The following is a 12,700-nucleotide window of genomic DNA, read 5'->3' on the forward strand; positions in this document are numbered from 1 at the left end:
CATACCTAGTTACAACGCTAATAGAAAATCTAGTGAGGTTACTTGAGGCCTTAACGTATCAGCACCCTGTGAATTCATCGGTTTACGATGCCTCCCAACGAAAACCGGACATCGTGGTTTTCGTGTCTTCTCACACGATATCGGCGGCGAAACGTAAACGGCTAAAGCTTCTTCTACGCCCGTTTTCTATGCTACGGAAACTATACATAACCTACGCGAGCAAGATCGGACACTATTACCGTTCTCCAAGTATACTTCGAGCCGTAAACGTGCTCTCATTCCTGTACCATTGTCGTTCGTATTTCCACTCTTCGTTTCATTTCCTGAGTGGATGCCACTTGGTGACCCGATGCCTGACCTTCGCAAGCATCTGCACCCAATGCTCGTACGCCCTTCCAGTCGACGTGGGTCCCACGATAATGTGTCCAACCGAGTACGGTTTCGAACTTACGCTCTGATCGCTGTTCATTTGAGCCACTGTTAATCTTAATTGGATATTCTGGAAAATAGGAGAATAAACCAATATAATTGTCGTTCAGTTGTTAATGAAATAATTAATCCGATTTTCGACGATAGGTTTTACCCTTCTGCAGTCGAATGAAATGATAAGGGTCAATAATACTATGCGGGTTTTCTTCTTTTCTAAATTAATTTTCATGTTGGATGGTTTGCGTGGACTGTTTCTTAAGATCGAAAATGTGGAACTCTTTGTTGAGCTCTTGAAAATAGTACCTGTGTATTGGTAACAATCGATGACTTAGGTGATAGGCTACATGTTTTATTTATTTGGAAACAGGATAAAAACAATTGGAGAAATGGTGTATGCAATAATGACCTTCAGCCTTTCGTGCTGATATGTATGATAGATCAAGCAGATTTATAATATACTGCGGAAGGGTTACTTCCATTTTTTGACTACACTGGAAACTCCATTAGAAAAATTGGTACGAACCTGTAGAATGTGAGTGGGCACGTTAAAAATAATCGCCTCGTTGAAGATTGGACTGTTTTCGCCCTTCTTTACAGACGTCCTCTTTTTATGCGTCTTCTTGCCTTGTTGCAGCAAGTAAACCTTTATGACATAATAAATATAGTTAACAATGCAGCGTGTTCCGTTCTAACTTACGAACATCACGGAGATTTTTAGAATGTAGTTTCCCCAATTTAAAATTCGGTGTATTTTGAAATTCTTAGAAAATCAAGATCCTTCGGAAACTTAAAATTCTAAAATTAAACATCATTGTAAATATTTGACATTCGAAGAAAATTTGACTTACGAACCTTTTCTGTTCTTCGAATCAGTATATATGTTTTTATTTTTTAGTTCACGGTTCCGTATCGAACGACTCCTGACCAGAAATTTTTGAACGATATTGTCGCTTTGTTTTTTTATAATTTCTCTTTTTTTACGGAGAATAAGAATTAACAAAATACCTTCACGAAAAAGTCTCCAGGCACACTGCTGATGCCGCGCAAGTTCTTAGCCTTGACGACGACTAGAGTGAGTCTTTCAGCTGTCGGCAAGTAGCTCAAAGAGAACCTTAATTCACCCAAGCGCGGCGTTGGCGACCCTGCAAGAGGCAACCATGTGGTTGCTGGCGCCCTTGGTATAGGTCCGAATTGAAACGTGGCCGTTCCTATAAGAATGTCCTCGCCGTCCATACTGGAGAACACCTGAAAAATTCGATTCACAAGTTATTAAAATGAATTGTTTGAAATATTTTTGCATCATTCGGACACGTTATTACTAGACTGCGGATTTTATGCATTTATAGAACATTCAATTGTCTAAAATGTATTATAGTAAAAAGTTTAAAAAAATATATTTAGTTTTTCTTTTTACAGACTCTTCTCGATTATCGTCACGCACTCGGGTCTGTGCCGGGACAATAATCTTATAGGGAGAAATGTCTCTACTTAGTTTCTGTTTACTCTGTTTTGATTGGTTCCAGAAGGCGAGCCCCCCAGTAATGGGAGAATAACGCCGTTATTCGTATTGCATTCATTGAGGGATCACTGTACTGTGCAAATTTGAGAATGATGCAATAAATATTTTTTGTAATGTATATACAGAGGAGGAGATGGTTCTGAGGATACCCACTTCGATCAGAAGAGTCCTGCCGGTGGGATCGCCACGAAGCCCGATCAGGAAGTTTTCCTGGTAACTGGGCGACGAAGTTCCCTTGTACAGTCTGGTCCTTTGGTACTGATGTCTGTCCGGCAATAGACACACTCTGCGAAGTAAAGTGTTCCATCATTAATAACACAGTGAACTCATTACATAAAATACTATGATAAATAGTACTACGTAAAATACATACATTAGACTTTATTTTATAGACAATAATACTACGTAAAATACATACATTAAAAACTAAACAACTTAGAACGAAACAATCTTTAACAGCGGAAGGGGTTCATGAAAAATTTCACGCGGGAAACATATCAAATGTCATTTTTAAACAAAAGTGGACTTAATTCAGTCTGGTTCTGGGGTCTAGATATACAAGGTGTCCCAAAAAGATTGGACAATCCGCAACATGGATATTCCCCATGCAAATACAAATCGAAAAGTCCTTTACCGTTTTGTAATCCGAAGCTCCGTTTCCGAGATATTAGCAGTTAAACGAACTCGACGTAGCAGTTAACGATCAGCTGAGCGGTGGGCCACACGTACGCGCAGACACAGTGAAGAAGCAGTGGCCAGTGACTTCGGTCATGCGCATCTTCACTGTGTCTGCGTGTACGTGTGAGTTCGTTTAACTGCTAATATCTCGGAAACGAAGTTTCAGATTACAAAACGGTAAAGGATTTTTCAATTTGTATATGCATGAGGAATATCTATGTTGCGGATTATCCTATCGTTTTGGGACACCCTGTATAGAGGACACATATATTGGATCTGAGAAATCGAACCTGGCGTATGTGTTTTGTGCACGCTGGCCATCGGGTGTAACGAGATCCTTCGCCTCGAGGACACTAACCCTCGCGACGTTAAACTCGTTCTCAGCCCCGCGACAGCTATCGTACTCGACTCCGACGCAGACCTGACCGACGACAAGCGCCTGTTCGAGGTCATCGATCACTATGCTGGTGTCCGAACACACGCTCTCGCAACTTAATGCCCTCTTCAGGTTCGAATCATCCGGCGGCGGCTCTGGTTCCGGTCCCTGGGATCCACGACGACTTCCGGGACTGAACCCATTGTAGACGGTCATTGTGTAATTCGTGATGAACGCCTCCTTCCATAAATCAAATTTATACAATAATTATTTCTGACGATGTGGTTACCTACTTTTTGCTATTGCAGTTCACTAAGGTTCGGTACGGACTTGGTCGTAATGAGGGTACGGGAGATCAGGGACAAACGTAACAATTTTTCTTTTTGTGTATGTAAACTTTGAATACGGTAGAATTTTTCAAAAATTCTTACACGACGAGAAACATTGATTATTGGACAACATAATCAAACTTTAAAACTTAGAAGATATATCAGTTTTTTTAAATTGAAAAAAAAACCAACTGAAAGGAATGATGCTTTTAAATGATATTTTTATTTAGTCTATGGATAGACATAAACATAAATATAAAGATGAATATAAACATAAAAGTAACATAAAATTTAAAACATTTTTTTAAATGCAAACATGTATGTACTATTAATATTCATTTTTTGTCAGGAGTCGGGAATAGACTTTTCATACTTTATTGCCAACTAGTAAGCCAATATTTTTATTTCTTTTGTTGTCATAAGATTATTAATTATTTATAATATAAGGTTATTTATACCGGTTTTTATATAAAAATGCATACGTCTTTACATCACAGACTAAATTAAAAGGTGGTACCTGTAGGCGCTTATAGGAATTGAAGGGGCAAAAGCAACCGATAAATTTGGTTGATCTAGGACTTGATTGTTCCAAGTACGTACCGTGTTTTAACGATTCTCAGGGATATAATTATTTACTGAGGAAATGATTTGTACCTGAGACGATCTTTGTGTCAGCGGCATGTCGTCGAGAACGCTGGGAAATTCTTGACTGCTTCGCATTCTGCAAAATAAGCTGATCGATTAACGCGTTAATCATTTCCTTTTTACGGGGAATCACAGTCAAGAATAACGAACAGAGGTTACCTCATCGCGTGAGCGTCCTCGAGCTCGCTGAGTTCGCTGAAGATAACGTTTTGCCTTTCCATGCTTTTTCTTCTTTGCTCGATACTATTTAGAATATCCTGGAAATATTAGATTAAGCTCAGAATTTGGGTTAATTATTGGGCTGAGTTAACAAAATTATAATAATAAACATTCTTAAGTTTAATGAAATGTTACTGCTGGCTATTTAGAATATCTTGGAAATACAATCTTATTAAATCAAGCTGCGAATTGAGGATAATTATCGAGTTAATGAAATTAAATTTCTAATATTTTAATAGGTAGCATACAAATTCTGAAATTTAATAAAAAGTTACTCGTAATTCAACGTAAATATTTATAAAATTTCATACCTCCGAAGTTCTTGTAAAGCTAGGATCAGTCTCGTAGGCGTAGATTTCTGGACTGTGATCTTTAAGTAATAACGGTGAAGACGGAGGGTTTTGTAAACTATTGTACACCTGTTGAAACGATATAGTTCAATCATGGATTCGTTTGAATAATATTCTTGTGTATTTACCTCTTGCGCAGTTCTTTGAGCTTCCAAGTTCAACTCAGGACTGTATAGATCGGAGCTACGTTTAGAACCGTCAAGACCTATCACGTCGGAATCATTCTCGCCGTAAATATCCTGGATGTCGTTCTGCAACTGACTATTGATGCTATCGTCTATCAGTGACGGAAATCTCGATGAAAAAGAGAAACGTTGCATTGGCTGGGGTGAGGATAGGATCGAACTATGAACAAATTACAAACATGTATACATTAAGAAAACCGTTAAATATCTTATATTCATTTATGACAATGATACTTTTAATTTAATTTAATCAATTCTTTTAAATGAATATTTCGATTAATTACAGGCTATTTTTCTGTTCACGTGAATTAAAATAATACAATACTTAATGCATAGATAACATTTAAATTATTTATATATTATAAATTCTCTCAAGTTTTATTTGTTTTAGTATGCCAGTGTTTATTACAAACACATTAACACTGCAACTACCAGCTTTAAATGTATACTAAATTGAATTGTGTAATACAATAATATACAGAATATATAAGAAAATCTAGCATAATACACCATAAATTAAAAACGTGGTAAAATGACATTATATGTTAAGTCTATTCTTATATCTCCTCTATGATCGAGGCGGTGAGATCCAACTTACTTGTAAAACTTCGACCCGTCCATGTAACCCTGCGAGGTGACCAGCCTGAGAGCGTTGAAAATCCTCTCCCCGGTGGTCTGACCGTCCTTTTTTGGCACATCTTGGAGCGGATCGGGGGGCGCAGGTGGCGGCGGCGGCACCGGGCTTGGGGTCGAGTCGCTGTTAAAGTTCATCCCGTTGATCGGCTCGGCGATCGTGTCGTCGTCGTACATCACGTGATCCTGATTCTGGTGTAACTCGAGCTCGTTCATCGAGTCGTAAATAGGAAGATCGGGCAGGCTTCGTATGTACTGCGAGACCTTTTGCAAGCCTTGCGACTCCCTGCCCAAGTAGGACGTGTCGATGTCGTCCTGTAGGCTGTAGCTTCTGAACGGCGTCATCTCGATGCTCTGGGTCTCGTTGCTCTTGCGATCGAGGTCGTTGCCCAGGCTCTGAGTACTCTGCAGCATCTTCGACAACGCGGCGGGCCCGTACATCGGCTCGATGATCGTTTGACTGGCGGCATTCGTGGAACTCGTCATTCCGTAACCGCTTGGAGATACGCGGGTATCATTCCTGGCGTGCTGACGTAGCATGTGGCTTCTTTGGACGATGTCGTAGCTGCCGTAGCTCATGTTGCTGTCTTCGTCGTCCTTGTCGTCCATGGTAGTCATTGGTGAACCGTGCACACTGTATCTGATTCTTGTCGACGGTTCGACGTTGCCGTCGAATTGTCGGTAGGGATTGTTGCACCGTTTCTCGTTCCGTCGTTCTTCCTCGAGCTCGTACCTTAATCGTGAGTCCATGTGCATGCTCTCGGCGATCGTGTTTGCACGATCGTCGTCCTCGTATCGGAACGACGCCTGATTCGACGTCCCGTGCAATCCGTAGTTTTGGATCGACGGTGTTTGGAAGAGAAATACCGACGGCCCGGATGATCTCGAGGGTACTGATGGTCGTTGCAACGGGGGCGGCGGTGTTAACGGCCCTGGACCTGACTCCTGCATTCGTCGGTAGTCCACGGTACTCGAGGTCTGAAGTGGAGACGGCCTTGGACGCGCGGTCGGCCTTGGTTGGGGCGCTGGCCTTAATGGCTGAGGAGGTATCGCGCTACTGGCTGTGCTCAGAGGCGGATGGAGATCTCGGTCCACTGACTCGAATCTGGAAGTGTTAGAGGGTTCGTATGGTGGGTCATAATTCTCTTGCGATGCTTGTTTCGCTATTCGGAATCTAAGGTTTTTATGGTGGAGCATCTTTAGCGACTGAGGCACTACGGAAATATTTACGAGTGATAGAATGTAGTTATGGGATTACTTATTGCGTTAGTTTCAAAGTTACCTGGTACGTGTAATTTTCATAGCAGTATGATTGATAAAAGTATTTGAAGTCAATTTATTTTGGCTGAAATGCTGGGTAACAAGGTGTTTAATGTTTAAATGATGCAATAAATATTTTCGTTGTTGTAAATGTAACGACTTACGACAGGATTATGGTTATTTAATACCACGTTTGTTTACTCATTTCAGGAAGCTACATTTTAGTAGAATATTCGTCAAACAAGTTCCTTAGACAAAGAAAAATGCTTCGAAGAAAATAAAATTACGATTTGTAAGTGTAGGTACTTTTTCTTTTTTTTGTTTTAATACTTTTAGACGACTAAATAGTTATCCACGTGTAGTATCATTTCGTTACACTTGTCACTGTAAAAACGAAGCAATTTGAAAATGCAGTATGTCGAGATACTTGAAAATTTCGTTCACAATTGTAAACAATAATTATACTAAGTAATATTATTATAGTTGAATTGTTAACATTCGATTGACACGATTAATAGGGTTTGCGCAATTAACCATAATTGCTCCCCTCGAAAAATGTCATTATAGTACCATCAAGCGTCGATGCTGCTAGTCGCGAAGCTGCCAATATTGGATTATTAACTTTGACACTGTTCTTTATCGACGCAAAAGTTAACGCGTAATACATCGATCGCTTCGTAATTAATGCTACTATCCATTAAAACTAATGGTGCCATTAATTAAAATTTACTGCTACGGGGTTATTAGAAAATTGATCGGACCTAAACGCATATTCAAAAATCTCGTTTATGGAACCAAGCATGGTCAGAGTTCCGTATTTGCAAATCGGTTTCGTACCTTGTAAAAGCTCCTTGCGCGTCGAGCCTGAGATCGCTGTCGCTATGAAGCAAATGCTCAGACGCGTTTCTGGTTTGTCGATACAATCCGGGGATTGTCTGCGCCGGTGGATATTGTGCTTTCACCAGGCCAACCTGGAAATCGACAGAATGCAAACGATTGCGACACGGTGACACCTTTTTTTCAAGATTTTCCTGTCGAACAGCGCGTTTCATGACCTACCGGCATGGCATAAAGGTTCGTGTGTCGTATCTGAACGTGTAGCTGAATTATAGAACTTTTTCCTGAATCTACTAGGTCGTCTCATGAATAATATCGTTATATGGTACAGTTTAATAAAAATATGGAAACTGAAACTCTAGAAGATAAGTTGCTTAATTTTTTGTATTAATGGATAATACATTCTTTTTTCTAAAATAGGAATTTCAGAATTTAGGTTTAGAAGATAAATTAACTAATTGGAGGTATATGGAATAATCAATATATCGATGATTGAAGGTAATTTAACGTATTAACTTTTCTTTTCTTAATGTTCATTTAGAAAACGGTGTTACTCATGTGATGACCCAATATATTAATTATATTGGTATACCAATTAAATGATATTGTAATTTAAGATAAAGGGAATGATTTAGTTGTAAAATTTAAATACTATTAAATATACTATAAAGCATCTATATATAGATATTTTTTGACTAAAATAAATCATTTATATCTTCTACGAGTTTTTTTTTACTCTCAAGCGGACCTTTAAAAACACGCCTCGTACATTCCAATGTGGTACGATACATGCTAACTTGCATGGGAAACAATTAACCAGACATTAATCATACTTTTAAACCGAGTATTGAAATAACAATCGAGTTGGTTGCAATATTATTGCGTGCGTATGGAGTTTGGTTACAAATTAGTTTTACTACTGAAAACTATGGCTAAATGGCAACAGTCCGATTTAGCTACTACAGTTAGAATATCTGTATTATACGATACGAAGATATCAAACCTAAACCTTTGCCCTGCGCGATTTAACTTATGAGCGACAGTGTATGTGCCCTTTTCATTTATAGCAGTAAAAAAAAGGTTAGGAACCACTGATCTAGATAATAAATTTTCCTATCTCTGACCTTTTCTTCTCTAGGCGCCCACAGCCAGGACAGCCTTTGTCGCCATTCCTCGCAGACGTTCCACACGTTTCTGGTGCCCCATTGCCAGCCGATGCAGTACCTGAGACGTGCCGCAACAAACACCAAGTATTATTACGTTACCGGTTTTCTCTGCCCGATTCTGCCCGCCGGGCTTTCAGACGGCGTGCGGAGGGACTGTTATGTTAGATGTTGCGCGGGCGGTGGTCGATAATCATGTTTTCCTGGCGAAAACTTTCGGCACAACCGCGTGGAAATTAGATTACTGGGTCACTCCGCTTGAATAGTGAAAATATTGATATTTAATACCGAAGCCAGTCACTCGAAATTAATCATCGAGCCACGGTATGGAAACCGTTAGCACCGGAGCGAAATCGACGAAAATCGGTCAGATATTATTACCGGGGGTCTTCGTTTATTTATTTTTTTTTTTCTACGGTTCTTTAGGTTGGACACTAGTGATGGGACTGATACGATACATATTGATGATGCTCAAACAATTAGATACTTGAATACTCAGTGGGATGGATCGAAAGGCATCGAAATCTCGGACACTCAATATCAACTTTTAATACTGATGTCTCTTGGACCGATACGAATCAAGATCGATTCTATAGCAACCGAATAGATATCGATATTATGAACTATATGTAGAATTGAATTTTTTAAGAACCTTATCAATACAGGAATTCATAAGTCATTTATCATGTTGACTGTCATAGTGGAAAAGTCCGTACATAGCCAGACACACATTATTTTCGTTTTTCAAGTCATAAATTATCGAAAATATATAATAATAAAATAGGATGGATCGTAATTTTCGTAATCGATCGTAAATTGAGTATTAAATAAAATAAATTGTTTTTTCAAGAACATCTGTGGTTTCGTTGATGCGTGTCCGTAGGGATAGGTATATGTATAAGAAATGTCCGTAAATCTAGTGTTAAGATTCTTAACACGATGACTGCTACAGTAGAAAAGGTCGTATGTAGTCAGACATAACGACCGGCCAAAAGTATAGGACCAGCGCAGTGATAGTTAAAGAAAAAGAAAAATATTATTCTACAAAGATTCGATGAGAGTAATATGCTAAGACTGATTGGAAATGATTTTTATGTATGTACTGATTCCGGAACTGTTATTACATCGTTACAGAATAATATATCTCTTATATAAGTAGGATTTTTTTTGTAATTAACTACTATAATTAAGCTTTTCAATAAGATTTGTGTCAAAATCTCACAAAATCGTCACCACATAATTTCAATAATTATTACTTTTTATAAGTGTTAATAATTTACAGTTTCAGTTCAATCGTGCCAATTGTGAATTAAATTTTATTGAAAAATTTAAATACATTTATTTTAATGATTACGTAATTTACTGTACATAAAAATAATGTAAGGGCACAGTAACTGAGACACTTACCCTAGGGGGGTATCGATTCTTTTCGATGCCTATCGACAGCATCGGTACAGTATCAGTCCCAACACTATTGGACACCGTGGTGTTTTTGGTCACGTACCCGCTCGATCGACGAGAGGGACTAATGGCGTGCCGGCGTGCACACGCGGGAATATGCTATTATTAAGCGAACGAGAGAGATGTGAGCTCGTCAAAGGGGTCACAGTGAAAATCAATTTCACCGACCGACGGTACTAAAGGTGAAACAAAATTTCTGTCGCATTCTCCGTTAACAATTATTTAGCAAAATTTCACACGGGTGAGGCTACAGGACTGCGTTTTTCATTGAAACTTTTCGTGCCGTACGTCGTCGAACGATATGTATTTTATCGCCGTGGCGCAGCGGTTCGATGGACGCACGTCTGATAGAGATATAAATTCTAATTCACGTTATCTTGAACGCAGAGCGAATTTCACAGCGTGGTACGATGTTTTATAGGTGCCTACGATGAGAACGGCGATTTATCGTTCGAAATTTTCCGATCGGTCGGTGCTCTTCGATTGTCTGTATTCTAACCTGAAATTGTCTACTTTTATTATTAGCGGTAGTAAACATTTTAGGTGAGTGCAAATGTAAATAATGGCCATTATATTAATATTCAAGAATTGTTATAGCATCGGTTACTGCAAATAGTACCCTTTATTCTGATAATGTTTTGCCATTCATCAGGGACATGTTGAAATCCCCGCCGTTGAAATAATACAAGGTGTCCCTAAAATCGTGGTACAATTGCGTGGTGCAATTTGCTGTTTACATAAGTCAAGTTGAAATTAACAATTGTTTTTCACTATTTCTATATGAATACTTAGCATAACCTCCATTTCTTTTTAATGAAAATACAAACACACATACCGTGGAACAATAAAACGGTGTCATTTTGAAAATATCTATGAAAATGAAGATGACTTTATAGAAATTTCGGCCAGTATAGTTGAGAAGATAACATTATCTCACTATCAGTGGGCGTTTATAAGGAAGATCAGGTTTAATACCAGACAGCTCACGATTACGTTTATTACCGTATTTTTATCCAGGATCGTACGTACTTACGACGGTTTAACGAATCTGAGGAAGAGGGTCGTTCGGAGGCACAATTTAATATTCCTTCCCGTGGGTCGAGTCGCTCGGAGGAATGTCTCGAATTTTCGTGTCGCTCGAGGAAGAATAAACTCGGTTAAAGAAAACGGTGGATAAGAAGTCCCTGATACAATTGGTGGCTGAATGACCCTTTAACCTGTTGCATGTGTGGCGTTTACCAGTCTTCAGGAGTACACTGTTATGTAATGCGAGAAAATGCCGGGATACGAAAGCTTTCGCCACGTGAACAATACCGAGAGTTTCTTTTACTGTATTGTCGTGTTTAATTCCAGCGAGGGGTGCACCTCGATCGAATGGAAATTTTAATAAACGAACCTGTCATGAATTTTAATTTCAGCGTAACGTAACATGTCTTTGTATAAAAAATTTCTAAACGTGAAAGGGAAAATCCAGTTCGTTCGATACAGCTCTTTTGTGTCTTTCAGGCAAAGATTTTTAATTTATTTTTGATACGTATACTATCGGTAGTGATGGGATCAAGTATACTGCAAGCAGATTCGAATCTAATACCTAATGAGTATTTGGAAAAAAAACAAGACTTTTATGCAGAATATAACCTAGATGGGGTTGGTTTGAATTGTATACAACTACTTTGAGAAATTTAAACGTAGAAGTGCTACTATTACTATAAAAGAAGTTTTAACAGTAGATTCGAATCTTTTGCAAACAATATTTATTTCAGATTTCTAGCAATTCGTATAAATTGGAGTGTTTATTGGTGACAGGCACCGTTGAATAGGACTGCTCAAAACAAATGTTTGTACCACAAATAGATTAGTAGAATTGTGCATAATGAAAGACAAGAAACCATTAAAACTAGCTAATAATTACAAAGAATCAACGTAACATTATAGTTTTCTCTTTAATTGGCTTAACACAATATTATTTCTTAATCAATAGGTACTCGACATAACATAAATTGCCTTTTTTTAATTAGCACAACATGAACATTATCTTCTTAATAAGTTCAATTAATTATCATAATTAATAATTATCATAAATCATTTTTATTTAAAAAATTATAAGTTCTGTTACGATCTAACCCTGTTACTTTCAACCCCTGTTTCCCCTAGAGAAGATTGGAACATGAAAAATACAGCACGTTGACGAATAGCGTAGGGGAATTGTGAAAACATTGGTTGTAATCACCTTCTGCAGAGCGCCAGGGCTGCGCCAGCCACGACGACAATGACCAAAGCCGCCCCAAGACCGGTGAGTGTCCAACCCATCCTTCTTAGTACCAAATCTGAGCCCGACCAGAAATCCAATTAAACCGGCGAGCCTGAAACACACGAAGTAAATCCATGGAGAGCATGATCCGATTACAGTTACAGAACCAAGATTACTCGTGGATTAACGATCCTTACGGATACCAGTGCCGTACTTTATTCGACTCGATCAGTAGGCCTATATTTTAGTTTGCACACGGTTATCGATTTACGTGCAGAACAATGTCATAGCTGCTTATCGACGACACGAAACAATCCATTGGATAATCTCCTAATCTTGTAATTCAATTATTGTCTTGTTTCGAG

General features: G+C 38.6%; 1 protein-coding gene across 1 annotated transcript; it reads right to left on the reverse strand.

Moving 5' to 3' along the window:
- Positions 1-316: 316 nt before the first annotated feature.
- On the reverse strand, positions 317-12,394 carry LOC107185881. The gene is made up of 14 exons (XM_015573654.1): positions 12,315-12,394; positions 8,585-8,684; positions 7,461-7,594; positions 5,329-6,468; positions 4,674-4,890; positions 4,507-4,614; positions 4,136-4,233; positions 3,986-4,052; positions 3,849-3,857; positions 2,917-3,242; positions 2,102-2,234; positions 1,435-1,674; positions 953-1,072; positions 317-499 (listed from the first exon to the last, which is right to left on the reverse strand). Exons 1-14 carry the CDS (start codon positions 12,392-12,394, stop codon positions 317-319), a joined length of 2,955 nt encoding a protein of 984 aa, XP_015429140.1.
- Between the last annotated feature and the right edge of the window lie 306 nt (positions 12,395-12,700).

Source organism: Dufourea novaeangliae, unplaced genomic scaffold (genome assembly GCF_001272555.1).
Source record: "Dufourea novaeangliae isolate 0120121106 unplaced genomic scaffold, ASM127255v1 scaffold56, whole genome shotgun sequence".
NCBI classification, from domain to species: Eukaryota; Metazoa; Arthropoda; class Insecta; order Hymenoptera; family Halictidae; genus Dufourea; species Dufourea novaeangliae.